Genomic DNA, 22,842 nt, shown 5'->3' on the forward strand with positions numbered 1-22,842 from the left:
TTTTGCTGGCTTAGATGCTTTGAGCACTTTGCCACTGCTGATCAGTGTCAAAGTGCAAGTGCCCTTTGTGTAAACTATTGTTATACTTGGTTACCCATGATTGGCATATTTGATTTACTGATAAGTCCCTAGTTTGTGCCCACGGGTTGTACATCAAATGACACCAGTGGGCCTGCAGCACTGATTGTACTACCCTCACAAGTAGCCTTTAAAATGTATCTCAGACCTGCCACTGAATGCGTACTTTTGTGTTGAGAATGATATTACCCTCGGTCCAGCACCAAGAATTAATGAGTCCCTGCCATGAGTGGAGAGACTCCTGAAGGTATCTTACCGGGTATTTGTTCATTGGCTTGAACTGGAGGGAGAGAAACTCTGGAAAATTCGAAGCAAAAGTAATTTAAACATCATTTATGTGAGAGTACTGCAGTGTAGGCATCAAAGGCATGTTCCTGTGAAGGAAGAGGGCATCGTGCAGGTTCTGGACAACTTAGGACGAATAGAAAAGCATACTGCAAGAGGGACTGGCTGACCCAGCCATCGATGCACAAGAGTCAGGCTGGAAGATGGGCAGACTAGCACAGCTTTGGAAGACTTTGAAGACTGCTTTCTGGCCGAGGTTTGCAGATTTCCCACTCCTCAGAGTGCATGGGGACTGGGAGATGCCAGAAGTGAATGTCTATAGACTTAGCTCAACATGTGCATGTGCTTTCATTCAGTGGCAAAATGACACATCTGTTGGTCCTCTTTCTAAGGTCTTAATTCTTAGCATAGTGGGGACATCAATGGCATGATACTGTCCACCTCTGACAAAAAGCTTACCCTGGCATATTGTTGGCAATTCTTATCATGCTGTGAGTAGTTGCCACAAGACTGATAATCATCCTTTCTGTTGCCTCTCCCCAGTGATAGCCCTGCCCCAGCACCAGCCCCTCCACTACCTCCATCAGAATTAGACGCTACTTCCACCCAGACTACTTCTGACTACAACACGCAGCACATCATCCTATCAAACATTCCCCACAACCTTGTTCCGTTAGTACACCGACCGCTAGGCACATTGGATTCAAAGGCAACAACCATATCGCCTGACCCTCTTGCAATACTCCAACCCAACACTACCGTGGCAGCATTCGCACCACCAACAGATAACCAATCCCCCTTACTCTCGAACACAGCTGCCCCAATTGTCAACACCCTCCCCACCATACCGAAAACTCAGCCACTCCATCTCCACTTACCACCGAGACTCCTTGCACATATAGCCCGCAGTCCAGCCTACCACACACAGTTCATCTGGCATAACATAACAAGACTTTCCAACACTACACTGATGACACACCACCACCGGAGCCCCTTCTGGCCCCAAGTGCATCTCCTATACCCTCATCCCAGCCACCCACGCCAACAGTTCAACCTTCCTCATCCCCTAATCACCCATTCGCACCCGCGTCACCCCCTCCCACCCCACCAATATCTGCATCAGACCATCAACCCGACCAAACCACAACGCACCCAACCATAGCCACATCACAGCCTACAACCCTACTCTTAAACACTCCAGACACCAGACTTGATGAGATCATGATTGCACTACATCAAATCAAAGTAGAAATCCAAGCATTTTATGAGTTGATATCGAAACAACCATGGCTCTCCGGAGCTATAAGTCAGCCCATAGCTAGCGGGCTCTTGATGCAGCTAACAAATACCTCAATTCCGAGCTTACCTAGTTGGAAATCAGTTCCTTCCATTAATAATTCTACCCGCCCTCGACGAATCAGCAACTCGCTGATAGACAGGGATCTACTATCTCTACTTCACTCATATGCACCCCCCCTCACGAACCCTATCACGCCCTCTTCTATGACCATCCCAACTATCCCCCCCAACCCACACAGGACCACCAAACATAACATTAGAGGCATCATCAACAACAACCTAAAAATAGTCCCCCTCATTCAAGAACCTACAACATCCCTCATTTCGCTGCGCCTCAAATGCATCCTCTTAAATTGTAGATCGGCCACTAGACACGCAGCAGACATAGCTGACCTCATTCTCACACAAGAACCGGACCTGTTACTGCTTACCGAAACCTGGCTAAAGGAATCCTCCTCACCTATCATGGACATACTAGTACCCCCTAACTATGACATCATCAGACTAGATAGGGTTGATAAAACAGGAGGAGGCATCGCCTGTATACACAGAAGCAGTATCTCAGTAAGCAGATCAATTGTACCGGTACTCCCGTCCTGCGAATACATATGCCTCAAAATCTCCAGTAATGACAAACCACTATGCTCTCTACACACGATATATCATCCACCAGATGATAACCTGGCCTTCACCGAACACTTCATGGACCTGGTATCAACAAACACCGGGCGCCAAAATACCCAAATATTCCTTGGCGACTTCAATCTACATTGGAACGACCACAAGGATGCAGCGGTCAATAGCCTCAAAAATTTCCTAGAAGACCTAGACCTCACCCAAAGCTGCAACAGCCCCACACATGACAAAGGCTCAATATTGGATTTGATAATCTCTAAAAGAGATTGCATTCAGCTAGACTTGATCCAACCTTGTGACTGGTCTTACCACCACATCATCACCTTCTTTATCAAGGAAATAGTGAAACCGATCTCTGTGCAATCTACAAGACCTAAAGTTTGGAAAAGAGACATCAAAAAAATCAACCCCATTACTTTTCCATCCTCCAGCTACAACCTACTTCTGCCCCCCATGGGATCTTCAGAAGTCCATGACCTCACTAATCACTACCTTAATTCCAGGATAATAAATGAGGTAGCCCCCTTGCAACTAAAGAGAGCCTCCACTAAGGACTCCAAGCCTTGGTACAATGGAATGCTCAATGAAGACAGACGCTCTCTCCGAGCCACGGAACGTACCTGAAGGTCAACTCCTTCAGCCAATCACCTAAATACACTAAGGAAAAAGAGAAACGCGTATTTCAGAAAGATCAAGCGCACTAAAGCAGAATTCTTCAGCCACCAACTAGACCAGGAAAGAAATCGCCCCAAAAAACTCTTTGAACTAATCAAATCCCAATCTAAGGACCCTGCTCAACGTCCACAACACATAGATTGCCGGCAACCAAACTGTGAAGAATTCTCCGCCTTCTTCACTAAGAAGACAGATAATATCAAGACGGACCTCCTGAATGATTTAATCTTACACACGGCACAGCACACGAAGACCCCCCCAAAAAGGCCAATGGCACCTTACCATTTCCCATCACAGCCTCACCTAAAAAATGATGCCAACTGGTCATCCTTTTCGACATATTCCGAAGAAGCCATTGGTAAAATACTTGGTGCCATGAACCCTGCCAATCACTTCTCCGATCCCCTACCCGCTAACGCGGTTAAAAACCTTACCCCACTTCTTCTGCCTCTCTGGACTAAGATCATAAACAGTTCACTTCAACAAGGTTGCATTCCGGACACCCTCAAAGTGGGTCAGGTCTCACCCATTCTTAAGAAACCTTTGGCCGACCCTATGGATCTAAACAATTATCGGCCTATTTCCAACATCCCTACATTGGCCAAACTCCTGGAAAAATGTGTACTCCTCCAACTGACAAGCATATCGACCATTTTGACCTGCTTAATAAATACCAATCAGGCTTCCGAGCAGGTCACAGTACAGAATCAGCCATGACACATATAATTGATGACACGCTACAAATCCTGGATCAGAATGGATCATGCCTACTCATCCTGCTGGACCTATCCTCAGCTTTTGATATGTTCAAACACGAGAACCTGTTGGATCTTCTGAAGCACAGAATGGGTTTATCAGGATCAGTGTTAAACTGGTTTACCTCATTTCTCCATAATCGAACACAACAATTCAGGGTCAACAACACCATGTCTAAACCCGTCCCAGTAACATTAGGAGTACCGCAAGGGTCCTCTTTATCCCCGACTTTGTTTAACCTTTTCATGGAACCCCTCACCGAAATTCTTCAAGCTTCTAACGTGCAATATCACATGTACGCTGACGACACAATTATACCTCTAGATCCACACCTTAGACGATATCAAACTGCTCAACACAACGCTTGGGAATACCCAGATATGGCTGGCAAAAAACCATCTCAAACTAAATGCCTTAAAAACTGAGTTCCTGCTTATAGCTCCACCCGCCCAAGTCCCTGTAATGCAAGATTGGATAAAACACCTTACGGCACTCAACGTCCAACCAATCATCGTTGACTCAGCGAAATCTCTGGGACTAAATCTTGACAGTAACCTCAGTATGCAAAAACACATCAGCAACGCGACAAAGGGATCTAACTACCAGATAAACACACTGAGGAAGTTGAAACCCTTCCTGCCAACCAAGGACTTTAAGCAAGCAGTTCAAGCACTTGTCATCCCCAGAGTCGAGTACGGAAGCGTCTCTCTTTGCGGCCTACCCAAGGCAACCACTGCACCATTAAGAGCAGCAATCAATGCTGCAGCGAGACTCATCACTGGGTCTAAAAGAAATGTACACATCTCACCGGACCTCAAATCCCTGAATTGGCTACCCCTGGAAGCCAAAATTCGCTTGAAGATAGCGTGTATGACGCATAAAGCCATGCACCACAAAGCACCAAGATACCTATCACAGAAGTTGACGATCTCCGGTGGGCTCAGATCTTCTAGAAGTGCGGAAAACTTAATTCTAAAACCACAGAGATTCAACAAGAAAAAAACATACAACCGTACCTTCTCAGGGATGGCAGCAAGAATCTGGAATGCTTTACCACCTGAAACCAGACTTAACCCCTCTATTGTCTCCTTCAAAAAGGAAGTAAAGTCAATTCTCATGGCCAAATTCACCTGAGTATGGTCCAAAGAGTGGTGGTAATCTTCTATAGTGTTCCCATTAACCGGGCTAGGACAAGGGGCCAGCTAAGTTTTGGACATTCCATTTTACTGTTCCCTGACGCAAGGGGATTGAGTCCCGTGGTACCTGATCACTTTGTTTGTGCAACATGCTTTCTGTATTGATGTTACAATGTGCCTTTTATTTATGTATAAAAACTCTATTTACTGTTAAGTTAAGCGCTCTGATACCCGCAAGGGTCTTGTTCGCGCTCTATAAAACTTTTCAAATAAATAAACAAATAAATATTAGCTTAATAACGTAATAGCATAATAGTGGTAATGTTTAGATTAAGTTGGGCACACATGTCACCTGCCTGTTTTTGTTATGAGCTTGGCCAACCGTATAATGGTGGTGTTTTTTGTCCTATTATTGCCATCCAATGTATGATGGTGCCTACTCCTGGTTTATTGCTGGTCACAGGATAATTGGGCTAATTTATGACTTGCTGTTGGCAGCCACTGCATGATGGTGTCCACCCCTGGTCTACTGCTGATCTGGACAGAATAGTGGTAATTCCTGGCCTAATGTGGACATCCTTTACACGATGGCACCCACCAATGGTATAATGCTGGCCCTAGCTTAATGGTGGTAATTCCTGGCCAACAGTTGGAACCATGGCATAACGATGACCGTCCTTGGTATATTACTGGTCCTAGCATTATAGTGATGATTATATTCAGATTGTGGGTGTCCATGGAATGAGATGGTGATACATGGGAATGCCAGGCAGAATATGCATATGTGGCAGTAGGGCATGTGGGCACTTGATGAAAATGATTATTTGAGGTTTCGGTACTAAACGTGTATTTAATAAAAATTCAAAGCTGATATTTCGGAACAAATCGTTCTTTCCCCATCAAGAGCATTTGTTTGAGGGCTCTGAGTTTTTTTTCCGAAAAGCAAAGTGCATGTTTGTTAATGAAAAGTTTTTATTCATTTAAACTGGCAAGCTGATTTTTATTTGAGAGATAATCACTGCCGCTGTTTAAAAACCCGTTCTGTAAAGTTAGCGTAATGTATCGGCTATACACATCTGTCCCCGTAACCTGAGCAACAGCACTGCTGTATGAATCTATAAAATATGTCTAACTTTGTTGTGGATTTGTGTAATGGTTTTATTTTTCCATGCTTCCCCTTCCAAGGAGGTTCTCAGTCAAACATTATTTATAGCTGAGAGTCCACTTTAAATGGTCTGGTGAGAAAACTGAAAGGAAGTTAAGTTTATAAGTGTAGATAGAAGCAATTATAAATTGAAGGCCATGTGAAATTCCATTTTCACAACTACTTGTGTCACTGTTGGCTTTTAGACTTTTGCTGGAAAAAGCAGAAATGTGCCACCACTTTCTTAAATGTATCCTAGGTCATTGGAACCTACAACACTCCTAAGAAAGATCGGGCGTGCTTGGCATACCATGAAAGTATTGGAACATTTCATAAGTATCTTTCATATCCCATTGCTTTTAAGCAAATGTTATGACATTTGTGGTGTAAAATGCAATGTTTTTTCCAAATATTCCCTGGGGAAGAACACACCTAAACCTTTTGGAAACAATACTGCTTCGGGCAGTGTTCATGCACCATTAGGCTTTGCTGGAGGTTGAAGTAGGATGCACCAGGTGTAGCAGTGGGTAGCATCCTCCTAAAACAAAACTGGGCCCTGGCACTGATTACTTTGCACTTAGGCACCGGCGTCCAACATTCCTGCCTTATCACAAGTATGTAGGAAGGATAGACATAATATATATGAGCACCTGGGGAGCGTGACCTTGCTGCAATGGCCAGGGAGTGCATTGGGGGCCTCCTGCCAGCTCGCCCACAATCTGCTGACATCCTGCCGCATTATTATTAATTATTATTATTATTATTATTAATAATAATTAATCCACATTTGTAAAGTGCGAACAATCACCCGTAAGGGTCTCTAGGCGCTGGGGGCCGTCGGGAAAATTAAGCAAGCTGTTGCCCAGAGTCACATGGTGCTGGGCTAATCTGCCGCCGGCGATCGAACTGTGATCCCCAGATTCCAGAGTCAGTCACCCTGGCCGCGGCCCCACACTTCTCAAAGTACCTCCCCTGCGGCTAAAACAGCGGATTCAAGAGCACGACAGATGGAGCCAAGAAAGTGAGGCAGAAACAGTGGATGGGCAGTGGACAGCAAGGGAACTCCAGCTGGGACCACACTCACTCACTCAAGATGGCGGGAACGGGGCTGCCTCCATCCAGGAAAAGAAAGTAACCAGTACATGGGATGGTTGAGCAATCAGACAAGCAAATGCAGATATTGATAAGGGAACCTGGAAGAGCAGGCAATTATGTTTGTGACTCGGGCGCATTGCTGTATCTTCACAAATAAGAAGGGCATCCTGAAGTGGAAAGCGGAAAATTTAGACGGTCCAAACCCCACAAATAAAGAAAATGAAATGTTATACTTTCTTGACAATCAGAGCTAAGGCACAGTGCCCATCTCTGCATTTGCATAAAATGTTTGCAAATAAAATCTATACCCATTACCACTGCCTTAACGTCCTAAACTTAGAGAAGCAATCCTACCATACCAACAGAAAACCAGCAGTGACCACGGCAAATGGCAGGCCAGTTCCGCTGCAGGTGACTTATGAAATAGAAATGCACATGCGCTTCCCCATGACCTTCTTCACTGGATTCCCACACTACCACCACCGGGCAAAACTAGCCCTCATCTTTCCAAAGCCCCTCTCTCACATATATTTCATTTGTTTAACGCACCAGTAAAGGCTGGATTTACTAATAAGAATGCATAGCTACCCAAACAAGCCCTTTTAGCAATATTAGGAATAGATGATGAAAGACTTAGGAAAATAAATAACGTTCTAACCTATATATAATGCAGTTTGTATGCAGCTCTTTGATGGCAGTTCGTAACAGTCACTGTTTTATATTAGGGTTGTATCTTAAGAACTGCGGTAACAAAAGGATCTCTGTGGCAAAAGCATTAATCCACTCAGCTATCCACATAAAATACAGATCTGTCATCTGCGTGATACGTATTCTTTGCAGCAGGCATATTAACCCTCTGTACTACTGTATGGCGAGTCGAAACTGCCCCTAAACAAAACTCTGATATTTCTCGCTAGCAGGAACATTAATCACAAGAGGTATCTTGACATTTTTATTGCTGCCTGAAAGTAGGAGGCACAAGGAAGTCTGCAACAGATGTTTATAAATCGTAAGTTATTGCTAAACACAGCGTTTGCCCCCTGAGATCAGCGCCCCACTCCCCAGGTTAGCGCCCAGTGCAGCGCATTGGGCGCCCCACCCTCTAGCCAGCCCCGAGTCACAGGAATACTTTGACACAATCAGAAACATTTGTTAGAGACATAAACTATCAACAACTATTTTCGGATTCAGTCTTCAATTTTTTCTATATATCACAAACTTTATATACACACCCTAAACGTAAAGATTCGCTATTATTTTAATTCTGGAAAGCATTATATAATGTAGAAAAATTGTCTTTTAAGTACACTTCATAGATAAAGAATCGTAAAAATCAATAGTGTCACGTTGCTGCACTTACTGCCAACCTCAATGTAACTTCCACAGATTTTGTTGCGGGTGTCTTCACAGTCTAGTAAGCAGGTGAATATGATTTGACCAATTGCGAGATTGCTAGCACTGATATTTTTTGTATTCCTGTCCTCATATATTGTCGATTGTGGAATCCCGTAGCTGTTATTTATGGTAATACTTCTGCATGCTTTCAACTCATTTGCAGAACACGAAATTGTGATGCTTGAACCAACAAGTGCCACGGAAGTACTGGCATTCACAAGCACGTCGCCACATCTGTCTTCAAAAGAGAAAAAAAGATGTAGTTAGTTACAATACAAAAATGTAGAGACTTAATTAAATATTAATGAAAATGACCAATAGACTTTGTCAACGATTCCTCTTTAGGTGGAATTGATGGAATATATATGTTGCTGATGCATCTACTGATTTGGATTTTAATTGTTTTTAATGTTCATTTAATCCATTTTTAATGTGTTAGTACGATTGAATCTATTCATGAAACTTTGTAATAGTTTTCTGTCGTTTTTGTACTATTGGCACTTTTGCAGTTTCTATCTATTGTATGGGGGTAGGGTCGTCTCTACCATTTCCAGGTTCACGTTTCTGTAATTTGGTTACCATTGTATTATATTTCTCGCACATGCACTTTTGAGGATTCCTATACCTTGGCGCTTCAGGAAAGTCAGGTCTTCAAAAGGAAAAAGTCTAAGGGGTATATTCACAAGAACGTGTGCTGAACATCACCAAAGAATGCTAAAGCAACTTTACACATCGCAGCCTATTGCGGGAAAATAACCCCCTGTCAACGCTGAATTCACAACAAGGCGCTCCCATGTGATAGTCCGCCGAAAACGCGGCCAATGTCCGCAATACAACCACCTTGACAGAGATAAAAATACAAACCTCAATGTGAAAAAACATGCGATGGGCCAAAGCGCAATGTGGAAATCAGCGATAAGCAGCGCCAGGCCTGCAATGGGCCAAAGCGCAATGTGGAAATCAGCGATAAGCAGCGCCAGGCCTGCAATACACACATGGCAGGTGGGAAAAATCCCTAAAAAAGTAGAAAAAACACTCAAACACAAACTGACCAACACCCAAGTACCATGGAGGCAGCCGAAGCATGCGCAGAGGACGGGCGCAACCCCACAAGCACCCCGGATGACCAGCCTGGGACCTCTTGGACAGGGAAGGGCAAGGACAAGTAGAAGAGGAAGACGAAGTTCAGTCCGCAGGAAAACAGGATCCTAGTCATGGAGGTGATGGAACACCATCAACAACTGTTCGTCACCTCCAACGTGTCATTGGGCACCAAAAATGGAATATGGCGGGATGTCGTGGACAAGGTGAATGCCGTCGGAGAGCACAAGAGGTCAATGGACGAGGTCAAGAGGCGATGAACTGACATCAAGCGCAAGACCAAGGATAAACTTTCAGCCAACCAGAAGGCAGCAATGCAGACTGGAGGTGGGAGCCCAGCACCACAGCTCGTGCTGGATGACATGGAGGAGCTGGTGTCGACAGTCATCAGTGTGGAGACTGTGGCCGGAGTCTGTGACCGGACACTGCTCGACAGGACACAACACAACCACAACAGGGTGAGTGACCACCAGGTACTGAGGGGACGGGTGGAGATGGCCACAATGGCACACATGCACAATCAAGCAGAGCACAGTGCACACCCACAATGACTCTGGGTCATGGCCCTGACCCACAGACTGTCACAATGTACAATGCCATGCTGTCTGAATGTTAACATGTACCATGCGGCTATATACATGTGGACACATTGTAATACACCATGTCCCCTTCACATTGCAGGGGCACCGTCAACACCTCCTGCAGAGCAGTCCCAGCCACTCTTCACTGATGACGAGGAGGACACCCCCAGCATCGACACCCAAGCCCTCCAAGACATCACTGACATCATCCGCAACTCCCCTCCAGGATCAGGGCAGCCCAGCTGCATCGAGGAGACCCCACCCACTACCCAAACCACCCAGCAGGAGGCACCCACAGCCCCGGCAATCTCCCAAGACCCCCAGGAACAACACATGGCTTTCCAATGGCATGTGCTGGAGGGCCAGAGGGAGGCGGCTGAGCAGGTGCGGGTGGGGTTCGACATCATGGCTACCAAACTGGACGCCATCCATGGGTGTATAGACCCGCTCCATGGTCTCCAACGAGCCCTGACTGACATCGCTGGAGTCATGACGCGGAGAGAAGAACACCAGTCCGCTCAGAGTGGCTCCAGCGATGCCAGCCGTGAGCTGGGACACATGCGGAGGCTCATGAAGGACATGGTGCAGATGGAGGCGGAAAGGATGGCAGCCACCTCTGCACATCAGCGAAATGTAGCTGGGATCTACCATGCCCTGCAGATCCTCATCATGGCATTGCTGCCACAAGGCGTGGAGCTGATGAATGCTGCTGCCCCCACACCATCCACTTCTCCACCCCCTGGTGTGTCAGTGCCTCACAGTGCGGCCGACAATCCTCCTCCGGCCCCTGATGTGTCAGAGGCACACAGTGCCGTAGCCGGTACTGCAACACCCACAGGTGGGGCAGAGCACACATCCGAGGACGTGGACGTGGATGGGTTTGAGTTCAGAAGGAGGCACTAGCATTCATTTCCGCCACCTGGCCTGTTTCTGCTTGGTGCCGCACATGGCCCCATGACCTTCCACTGACCCCCGATACACTCCACTGCACTCACCTTGGACCGCGACATGGACTGCCATTTCCTGTTCGATGACCAATGACATGGCGACCAGACTGCGCACTGTACCCTTCCTCTTCCACAGTACTTGTCATCCCCGGATGGACTCTGGCTGGCCCTCCACGAGCTCATATTGTGTGGTGTGCTTGGCATGGCCCTGTACCGCTCCAGCTGCAAAACTCCACTGGATGTGCAATAAACATCCAGTAATGCACTGCTGTGTCATGTCTTTCATAATTCATGTATGAATGCGTGAATGGATGTAGGGACAGTGATTTCCCTTACGTCAATGATGCTCATCTAGTGGGATGCCAGTCACAGTGTGCTACATTGCCTATTGTGTTCCGGGTGCTGTGGACACTACAACAGGGACACACATTAGTCATTTCCTTGTCCGGACATGGACTGAACCATGCCCAGAGCCCCCGAGTCATTGATGCAAGCCCTGCGCTGGTCTGGCGTACGCCAGGCCAGCCCACTCCACTTACGCTCTGTGGGGGGGCCCACATAGCTACCTGTCGCAGGCGTACTCCCTGGTGGTGTGCAGGTCACTGGTCTAGTTGTCAGCATGTCACGGCCACTCCCTGAGGGCAGGTTTGCACACACAACACACCCATCCGGCACAGGCGTCACAGGCCATATGACCCCGCAAATATAAGGGGCCGACAACGTCACATTCCCCTCTGCCAGGGGTGACTGGATGATGGACACTCCATGGTTCTCAATCATAATGGGCCCATGAGTTGCTGCGTACAGGGTCAGTGGCACCCGAAGCATTGCTGCCGTCACGGGCCTATGACCACGTGACGCTGACAGGGGTTGCACAGGGTTAGTGGCACTCAAAGCCTTGTGTCTGTCACGGGCCTACCACCACGTGGTGCTGACTGGCATTGCACAGGGTTAGTGGCACCCGAAGCCTTGCGGCCGTTACGGGCCTACCACCATGTGGCGCTGACTGGCGTTGCACAGGGTTAGTGGCACCCAAAGCCTTGCGGTTGTCACGGGCCTACCACCACGTGGCACTGACTGCCGTTGCACAGGGTTAGTGGCACCGAAATAGCTTAGCCGGTGTGCAGCCTGCGATGATGACGTGTGCACTGATGTGGTCTCCGCCATGGATGACTCAGGACTCAGCGTCATATGTGGGACCTGCTGGGCCGTGGGGCGGTCCGAATGATGCAGACCATGCCATGGTGGTGGGACCGGGGCCTGGAGCTTGCACGGGCATGTGGTGTGCCCACTGATGGAGACACAGGTGGCAGCAGGTGAGCAGTGGGGCCTGGGTGCGCAGGGGCGGCAGTGTCTTTCTCTCTCTCCCTTCTCTCTCTCTCTGTCTCTCTACCTTCCTTTCCTTCCCTCTCTTTCTCTCTCTGGCTTTCTTTCCTTCTCTGTTTCTCTGTGTCTCGCTCCTTTGATGTGTGCATGACACAAGTCCTGATTTTGTGCTTTATTTTCCAGGCTGTGATGTCGAGTTGTCCCTGACGGACCCGACTGGAGTCTTCCGCATTGGTGTTTTGGGTAGTAATTCAATAAAGTTTTTGGTTGTCACTTCAGTGCTGTGTTTCTCGTTCTTCTGGCCACACATGTGTGTTTATTTTCGGCAATGTGCATCATCATGCGCTTTTTGTGGCTCTTGTGTCGTGCACGGTATGTGTATGTCTGGGGTGGTGAGGGAGGGGGGCTGGGGGTGGTTGCAGTGGTTGTTGTGGACCTCGTGGGTATCCGCGTTGCATGATCATTGTCTCCATGGCATCTGTGGGTCTTCCGGTGTGGCTCTTGGCTGGGCTCCCTTTTATGCTGCAGGTAGTCGTCCTGCTTAACACCAGCAAAAGGCAGGTGTTAAGTCCCTGGTGCTACCGCGGCTTATCGCCTGTTTTTGGTTCGCATCGCAGATCTGGCAGGTCGTTGTGAAAGTGGTGTTGTGGTTTTTTTTGTGTGTTTTTGCACGGGAACGCCTACTCTGCATCTCATTAGGGTTAGTTGGTGGTGTCCACCGTGGAGATGCATTTTGGGGCAGTTATCGCGGGAATACTGGCGATGTCTGCAGTTTGCACCGGCTTGTGAATGGGGTGTTAAATCTATCTCCACTTTTGATGCGTTAAGGTGGAGATAAATCAGAGAGAAGTCCTTGTGAATATACCCCTAAGTCATCAAGGACTGTCTTTTTAAAAACTGATTGTTTACTATGTTTGTATTGTATAGTATGAATGTGACACTTTTATGGCCGTAATGGCTGAAATAAACATATTGACTGGAATATATCATTTTCTAAAATAATGCAATAATGTGTATTATTGTACCACAAGTTGTAAAATCGGATTTGGCTCATTCAAAATATTCACACTTTCAAGGTAAGGCCTATCATTGATACATAATTCAATCACACAAAAGACGTTTGATAGGTGGAGATACATTATTTTTAACAAACTTCAGTGGGCGCATGAGAATACTGTGTTTATAGTACAAGGTTAAACGTGTGTTTGACAAGATCTATGTTGTTAATCGAGAAGGAGCTGTAGGTATGTTAAGGATAAGATGCAAAAAGAAAGTGTTTTTATTAGTGTATTTTATCCTCCCAATAGATAGACAAAGTTGAGAAAGACACAGGGGCATATTCACAAGGATGTATCGCTGAGTGAACGGCACTTTATCGCACCCAAAGTTGCGATAAACATATCGACCCAATGACAAGCTGGTGTTAACAGCCCACAGCACCAGTATACCCACGATAGCAGCCGCAAAAAACATCGCCACAGATGACCCCCGCAACTATCGCTAATGAGATGCAGAGTAGGCGTTCCCGTGCCAAAAGCCGCGACCACACCACACCTCAACATTCTCAATGACCAGCCAGATCGGCAATAAGAACACAAAACAGGCAATAAGGCATATTAGCACCCCGAAACTAACACCTGCTCAGACCTGGTGCAAAGTCGGACGACAGCCTGCACAACAAAAGGGAGCCCAGCCCACAGCCACATCGAAGGGCAACAGATGTCATGGAGCCACTGGTCATGCGGCTTGGACACCCAAGAGGGCCACAACACCCGCCGCCACCACCCCAGGACCCCAACCCCCCCCCGGAACCTCCCCACAGACCACCACAGAGGCAGCGCAGACAAAGACAGCAGACCCCAGGAAACGCACCAGCCTCACAGACCCAACACCTGACAATGACAATGTAATTGCCCACTACAGGCTCAAAAGGACAACCATCGTACGCATCCTGACCAACAACACCCAACAGGCCGATGGCACCAACACAGCGGATAACCAACATCCCACCCCACACAAAGCTGCTGGCTGTGCTGCCACTGTTGGCCCCCGGTACCCCCCAACCAACACCCGCCAGAGTCGGAGGAGTCTCACAGCCAGCCACATCCAAAAGGGACTGGGGTGGCCTCACACCTGTCCTGGACATCACCATCAGCCTGGTACCCCAGTCCCTATACGTCCAACACAATGCGCAGGATCAGCTGGAGACCAAGAAAGGACCGACGCCAAAGCTGGATGCACGCACGTGTTGGGGACAATCCACAGCACACATGTCCTACCTGTGCCCCATGGTGACACAGCACACAATCACCGCCACAGAAAAAGCACACGTCTCACATCAATGTGCAGGCAACAACCGAACACCATAGAACCTCCACCAATGTCACCTCCAAATACCCAGCCAGTGTGCGTGATACCTCCATCCTCCAACAGTCCATCAGCAACCAGCATTCCCAGGATGGCACCAAGGGAAATGCACAGCCCCTTGGCAAGTTCCAAATGAACACCCCACTCACCTCAACTCCACAACCATGCAACTCACAACTCCGGCAATGCACACATCACAAAATCACAACCAACATGCAAAACAACATGCCCACACATCAGACACGACAGAACAACTCACAATGGTAACCTGGGCAAGCCGTGAACATGAGCCATCAATGGCATGGCACCCCAGCCACACAATAGCCGAATGTGGGGAGAGGTGGCAACCAGGCATGTGTGAAGGATGCAGGAGAACCATGATTGGGAAAGTACACAATGCCAAGAGTGGCAGAGAATTGCTGGACAGACTGCAGTATGCAGAGCACACCCATATCCATGGCAACATACACCTCTGGTGTATGGAGTCTAGTGGACACAACCATGTCACCCCAGCCAGTGGGGGAGTTCGCGGAAATGTTCCCACCTACGTCCCCCCTGTAAGCGCGAGCAGAGTGGGATGGCCCCGCGTACGCCAGGCCAGCGTAGGGGTGTGAATAAAAAGCACGTAGCCCAGGTCGTGGTCCTCTTCCGGAAAGACCAACGTCTCTGCCAGGGCGGTGCCTCTCACCACGCCATGAGGCCGACGCCGTCCTCGTGAGCGGAGTTGCCTGCGATCCTGTGCGCCTGCCGTCCCCCAGCCCGCTGGACCACGAACCCGTCAGGCCCACCCCTGCGCAGCCAGGCCACACTGATCACCTTCCGACACCGGCATGTGTCAAGGAGGACCCAAGATGTGCCTGCACAAGCTCTAAGCCTGAGGCCAGCGGCCTTGGCAGCCTCCTCAGACCATCATGGCCTCCACGACACAGGCCCGCTTTAGTCCTTTCTCGTTGATGTACTCTACTGCCGCCTCCGGCCTACACCACGGTCAAGTAGGTCACACATTTGGAACTGAGTCTTGATTACACGATGGCAGAGTACATATGTTCATTGCAGATTTTATATCAGTGTACTCCCTTCGATGTGGTGCCACCAACTCTGTGCATGGCATTCTTACGACACATGTCTGTTGTCCCCTGTTGACTACTGCTTTCGACTGACACTACGGACAAGTAGGTCACACATTTGGAACTGAGTCTTGATCATACATTGTCCGTGTACGCACAAGAAGGAAGATTCTACTTCACTGTACTCCCTTCGGTCAGGTGGCAGTAACCATGTGCATAGCATCTCAACGACACGTGGCTGTGTCCCTTGCTGACCGCTGCCCCCAGCCTACACTGCGGTCGAATAGGTCACACATACTTTCAAATTCAGCCTTGATTTATTTATGGCAGACTTGATGTCATTGTACAGGCCTCATCGCAGACTGCATCCCCTTTAAGCCCCGGTGCCATTATGTCTATTCCCCGAGACCCATGGACACTTTCTGGTTGGGCTTTGGTGGCGACTGAGTCCATGGACTTGGGTTTGTCGTCGCCATCATGGCGGTGATACTGACTTTGTGGCAAAAATGAGGCCGTGGCATTCCACCCCTCCATTTGCTGCTTCCGGAGGACTGCTTCCACCCTCTGCATCATGTCCTGGAGGACACCTTCCACTGTCCCCCACAACCCTCCGCACCATACACCTCGGACATTGATGAGGACGCGCTCAGGTCGCATGGCCCATCTGACTTCACCACAAATCACAGTCCCGTGGCTGGGTGTCTGTGTCGGCCACTTCGCATCCGGGGCCACTAACTCTGTGCTGGTAATGTCCGGGACCCCTTCTTCTGAGATATTGGATGGCCTCTGAAGGGATGGCTTTGGGGTCATCAACGCCATGTGTCTGTGGCCCTGCGCTGTCCGCAGCCTCCGACCTCAACTGCGGCCCACCAGGGCTCACACATCAAATCGAGTCCTGACCGGCCTGGACGTCGCATCACTGCAGGAGGCACACGCCACCACTGCCAGGACTGACTCCAACCGCAAAATGCCTGTGTCAAAATGGTCGTACTGGCAGACTGACGTAGTTGTCTCCACATGTCGTATATGCCATCTTCGGCCTGATTCCCTGCTCAGCACTCCAGGTGCACCACAAATCATCATCCATCACTCTCTTGGTTATGTACTGTGGTGGGTTCATGCAGCAATGTCACCTCAGGTGGTCTGGGAGACCTGGGACGTCTATGAGGAGGATGATGCAGGTGCGACACCCCCCCACTGCAGCTGCATCATGTAGGTTCCGAAGGGACAGAATCCTAGACATTCTCTTCACATGAGCGCGCTCAGCTCTGGTGCCCCAGACTCAGCGTACTGCAACTCAGGGACACTTCTGATTGCTCATTGTGTGCCCTCTGGACTTGCTCAGGCTACCTCCATGATGCTCCGCAGTTGTCCCTGTAATACTGGTGTTGTCTGTTTCCGTATTCATTGTGTTAACTGTTGTATTTGTTGCCAGCACCAACAACTCCCTGAGGGCTGGCTTGCACCCACCCCACACACATCCAGCACAGGCATCACTGTACTTGTGGCCCTGCCAATAAAGGGGCGGGGCACACGTGCCCGTAGCCAGTTCGACATAATATCTGGGTGTGTCCATGTGGTCTTGTTGTATGCATGAGGGCCCTGGGCCCTAAGACATTACATTGTGCTGTGTAGAGCGGACGCAGACATGTCATCGCAGGCAGCGGGTTAGAGCTTGGACATGTAGCTTTGTCGTCACCCACTCAATTCGTAAGGGAAGTGGACTGCGCCGTCGTACGCAGAGCCAACGTGGGTGTGTGACTGATATGTGAGTGTGGTTCTGTACTGGGAATGTGCATCTGCGTGTGTCTCCATGGCAGTGTGGGTCTCCTTTGTGGGGTGTAAGTGGTCCCTGAAGGGTAATGGACACCCACGTATGTGTTCTGTTACGCCTTCTATGGGTTCGGACCACACCCGCACCTGTTGGGCCACCTCCTTTGGCGTTCAGACACCTGGCATTGGTGTGCCATGTGTGAGTCGGTGAAGTGTTGCGTGCCAGCGGTGCTTGCGGGTGCTTCATGCTGTGTGGTCTGTTGCAGGGGCTGGGTTCTCCTCTAAGTGGCTTGTGTGCCCTGGTCCTGGTGGTGGGTTGCGTGGAATGTCCATGGGCTGTTGTAGGGCGTCGGTTTCGAAGGAGTGGTGGTCGTCTTTGGCATCACTGATGGGTTGTCTGGTGTGACCTGCTGGAGGTGTTGTTTGTCCCTCTGCAATGTGAAGGGGAGATGCATGTTGACATTGTGTTGACATTTATGTTGGCGCATTGTTCTTGTGGACGGATGTATGATGTAACAACACGTACCATTACAACGCGGTATGTTACATCGCGGTTTTAACAACGCAAGTCGTTACATCGACTTGCGTTGGAGGGCGCTGGACATAGGAATAGTGTGAATTACTATTCCAACAACAGTCTACGTACAGTAGGGAAGGTGTTGGAAAGTAATTCACACTATTCCTTATCCTACAGCGCCCTCCAGTGCAAGTCGGTGTAACGACTTGCGTTGTTAAAACCACGATGTAACCATACCGCGTTGTAATGGTTGCGTGGTAAAGGATGTTTCCCCTTGTGGACATGCAGACTGTGTGACAATGTACATCATGACTGTTTGGGCGGTGCTGGCAATTTGAGTTGGGACAGTGGACATTTGCACTACATGACTGATGTGAGGTTGTACCTGTACGTATGCATCTCACAGTTCCCTGCTCTGTCCAATGTGATTGGCCTGTTTCTGCGCATGGGCATACCCAGTTGTGTCTCCTGTTCTGCAGTGTCGGTGTTGCACTTTGTGCCACATTGTCATGGGATGTGCCGTGATTGCAATGTGTGTGTGCTGCAGTGTGCCACGGGGATGGGGGACAGGTCCCTGGGTATTTGTAGTTGTGCAGTGTGCTACACATCGTTGTGCATGTGTGCCATTGTGCCCATCTCCCCCCGCCCTCCCAGTCCCTTTTAGATCCTTACCCTGTTGTTGTTGTGTCAGGTCATATCGAGCTGTGTCCGGACTCCCAACTCCTTGCACCGTCTCCACACTGATGACTGGCCTCCATTTCCTCCAGCTACTCCTGTGGCGCAGGACTCCCACCTCCTGTCGCTGTTGCTGCCTTCCTGTTGGCAGCGGGTTTGTGCCTGGTTTAGGTTTCCACGTCATGCCAGCGCCTCTTGTCCTCATTCATTGGCCTCCCCGACACTCCGTCTGCATTCAAGATAGTCTGCTTGTGGGTCAGTTGCTGGTAGTGTTATGTCACCTCCGTGACGCGGGTCTTGTTTTCCTGCGGTCTGCACTCCATCTTCATCTTCCTCTCCCTCTTCTCCTTGGCCTTCCCTGACCCCATTGTTCCTTGCTGGTGGTCTGTGGGAGTTGTGGGGTTCGCCTTGGCCTCTGCACTGGGTCAGGGTGCATCCATGTTGCTACGTGCTTTGACTTGTTTCTGGTGTGTGGTTTCTGGTGCATTTTCCTGCCAGACGGGTGGGATTTGCAGGCCTGTGGCTGGTTTTCGCTACTTTTTGTACCGCGATTGGCCTCCTCGCATGATTTTTTACGTTCGCGCTTTGCTTTTTTGCAGCGTGGCGTTGAATTTTGCGTGGCCATTTGACTCGTTATCTGGTGACTATCGCATGCTACCGCCGCGTTGTGAATACTTGGTTGGCACGGCGTAATTTTCCTGCGATAGGCTGCGATGTTGAGAGTTGCGTTAAGCTACTCTTGCGGTAGTTATCACACGTTCTTGTGAATATACCCAACAATTGTTTTCTTAAATTCGTGTCTCAACCCGGTAAATAAAATCACACCAGTTGATATAATACATAATTGTAGCCACATGACAAAATAGTATTTTGCATGTTTTATAAGTTGTATTACATTCAATAGCTACATTATTAGTTGATAGGTAAATGGACTACTAGGTAAGCATCAGTTCCGTATAAATGAGAGGTTGAACTCTAACCAGAGTTAATAAACGAAATCATTACCAAGCATCTTCACAACTAACACAAGTTTTGGATGATAAGCAGCTAAAGTGGAATTATTACACATTCCAAGTTTTACAATCTTGATTTTTTTAATCCACTGCAATAGCACAGCGATCAAAACAAGGTTAAAGAGATCTTGCGTGTTTCTGTCTAAAAACAGAAAATACAAAATTAAGAACATAAGTGATAACAGCACAGGGGTAACACCCTAATATTTTTTTAATGCCTTATATTGGCTTCCTGGGAGAGCCCACTTCTTCCCTGCTCCCCTTCAACTCAATCAGAACCTGTAGATTTTTTCTAGATTACTGATTACTAGAAACATGTATTTCATGATTCATTACGAACCTCCAGTGGGCATATTCAGCCCATCTTTAATAAATGTGACACATTAGAAAGTTAACTGTGTGTCTTATAATTGTTTTAATACAACTCTTATTCATACAATTTCTTATAGAAAGAAGTCGGTTACAATTATTTACGGGAATTAACATTTCTGTGTTTTAGTGACGCGATTTTAGTATAGTCTTCAGTTTAAATTATGTGTAAACATTTTGGTGGCTTTCTTCCTAAATGTATACAAGGTTCAAATAAACTTTATTTCAGCACTATCGGAATAGGCCGTAAAAGAACATAGGAAAAACAATAAATAAGCAATACACCAAGAGGCTTTTAGTTATTTGAATAAACAATCCGGATGCATTAAAGTTAGTAATACAAATCCAGTAATAATAAAAAACAATATTTCCCTGATATAGATTACCTTACATATAAACAATAAGATACAATGCATCAGGAGAGAGTTAGCTATTACAATGAGCACTCCAAGCACATACAGATACAGCCCTCTCACCACATTCTCTTCCGAAGACAGACTGCTTTACAAAGAAACGATGCAACACTAAAACAGATAGCTGGAGATTCCATAGCATATAAGAAACGCAAAGCAGCTTTATGGTACCTAACGTTGTGTGCACTAAAAATGGGTTTTTAAATTTGCTTCCTTAAATTGATATAAAATTGACAAAAAAACAAAGTGCAAGGTGTTCTGTTTCAATTTTCCATCACACAGGCACGTGTGCATCGTTGAATGCCATTGATTAATGTTAGGAAAAGGTGGTGTACATTACTTAGCCATAGTCTAGTCAGAATGTAGCGGTGTTGCTGATTTGTCACCCAGGTTAGATAGGGTTGGAAGTCTATGGGTAATGTATAAGTCCTATATGTCGCCACTGTTTGTTTCCTCTCTTCGGCAGCGACCCTCATTCTAGCCCTCGCAGCAAGCAAGGGAGGCTTCATTGCCGACTTCTCCAGTGTTAAAACCTTAACCGGTTCTTCAAGCCCGGAGTAACCAAGCACCGCTCTAAGAGCATTAGTGATAAAAGACTGCCACTGGATTTCAAGGGCTTGATCTACATTCAGGCAGTCCTGCATGATTCCCTTTGTTAGTTCTGTCTCCAGTTTGGCCCATATAGAGTGCCACAAGGAAATAGTATTAGATGACAATCTGGCACATGCATCAACAATGCCATTTGCGATTCCTTATTAGCGAAAAATAAGGATTCGTTAATAAGGAATAGCAAAAGGCTATGCATGTAGAAATCGCTTAAAAACTAGCGATTTTTAAACATTCCTTAATTGCGACTCGCAAATTGCGAGTCGCAATTAAGGAATACCTCCCCATTCATTCCTATGGGCCTAGAGGCCCATAGGAATGAATGGGAAGACATTCTCTATTTTCGATTCTCATTCAACGAATCGCAAATTGCTCATGCAATTTCAAGGGTGCCAGGGTGTCAAAAGGACACCCTGTTGCACCCCTGAAATCTGCATATGAGTACATCTTGCACACACACATGCCCCAAGGGCATGTGTGTGTGTAAAATGGAACTTTGAAAAATGCACTTTAGTGCATTTTTCAAAGTTTGTGCAAATTACCATGAAGTTCAATTTCATGGTAATTTGCTCCCCCTATTAGCGAAATTGCTAATTCTTTTACTTTAATGCATCGCATTTAAGGAATCTCAATTTGAGATTCCTTAAATGCAATCTCAATTTAAGTAATCGCAATTTAGAGATTACTTAAATTGCGATTTTTGCATTTGGGATGATGCATCCCAAATGCAAAAATACCAGTCGCAAAGGGGCAGATTCTGAGAATCTGACCGTTTGCGACAGGTTTTTGCTTTGATGCATGTGGGCCAAAATGTCTTCCAGATGGTTCAACCCTACTCCTCTATGGATAATGGTGGGCATTACCGAGTGAGGGGTGCAAAGCAGGCGCCTTAAAAGTTGCTTTCCTCAACCTGTAATGAGTCACTAGTTGCATGACCTCACACACCCCTGCCGTAAGTTGCAGCAGCTAGAACCATTGCTCTATAGATAGTAACCATCTCTTTAATGGGTCAGCTGCCAAGGTTGTTAGAAAATCTAAACATCCCCGTGCAGACTATTTTCAATTTAAGCCGGGTATTATGAATATGATCAGCCCAAGTGCCGTTTCCAGAAAACAGCACCCCTAAGTAGCAGAAGGACTTAACCTTAGCTATCTGGGCACCCTCAAGATAGACTGATCCTATTTTCTTGGGAGTTTTCCCACAGGACATTATAAATGTCTTTATCTGATATATATTTAGGTTCTGGAGGCCATGAAGCCTGCAAAGGATTCAATTAATCTCTACAGCCAGACTGCGGTCCTAAATAAAAGTACTGCATCATCAGTATAAAGAAGCACGGGTACCGCAGGGCCGGCTACATTCGGTGCATTGGCCTGCAGGGACCATAAAGTGTAATTGACCCCGTTAATAAATAAATAAAATAAAAAGGGGGCCAATACACACCCCTGTCAGATGCCACTCCTAATTCTAAAGGAAGGTGATAGTTAGCCATTGGGGCCAATTCGGACTCTTGCTGAGAGATTCTCATAAAGTTGCTGAAGAAGTCATACAATATCTGTGGGAGCCCGCAAGAGAGCAAGGTGTGCC

General features: G+C 47.5%; 1 protein-coding gene across 3 annotated transcripts in view; it reads right to left on the reverse strand.

Moving 5' to 3' along the window:
- IL12RB2 (interleukin 12 receptor subunit beta 2) overlaps positions 1-22,842 on the reverse strand; it is a 462,597-nt gene that overhangs the window by 373,581 nt on the left and 66,174 nt on the right. For all 3 annotated transcript variants that reach the window (XM_085602320.1, XM_085602321.1, XM_085602322.1), the window contains one exon: positions 8,465-8,737. In XM_085602320.1, the coding sequence (XP_085458446.1) occupies positions 8,465-8,737 (273 nt within the window). The remainder of the gene's footprint in view (positions 1-8,464; positions 8,738-22,842) is intronic.

This window comes from Triturus cristatus, chromosome 4_2 (genome assembly GCF_964204655.1).
Source record: "Triturus cristatus chromosome 4_2, aTriCri1.1, whole genome shotgun sequence".
Classification (NCBI taxonomy): Eukaryota; Metazoa; Chordata; class Amphibia; order Caudata; family Salamandridae; genus Triturus; species Triturus cristatus.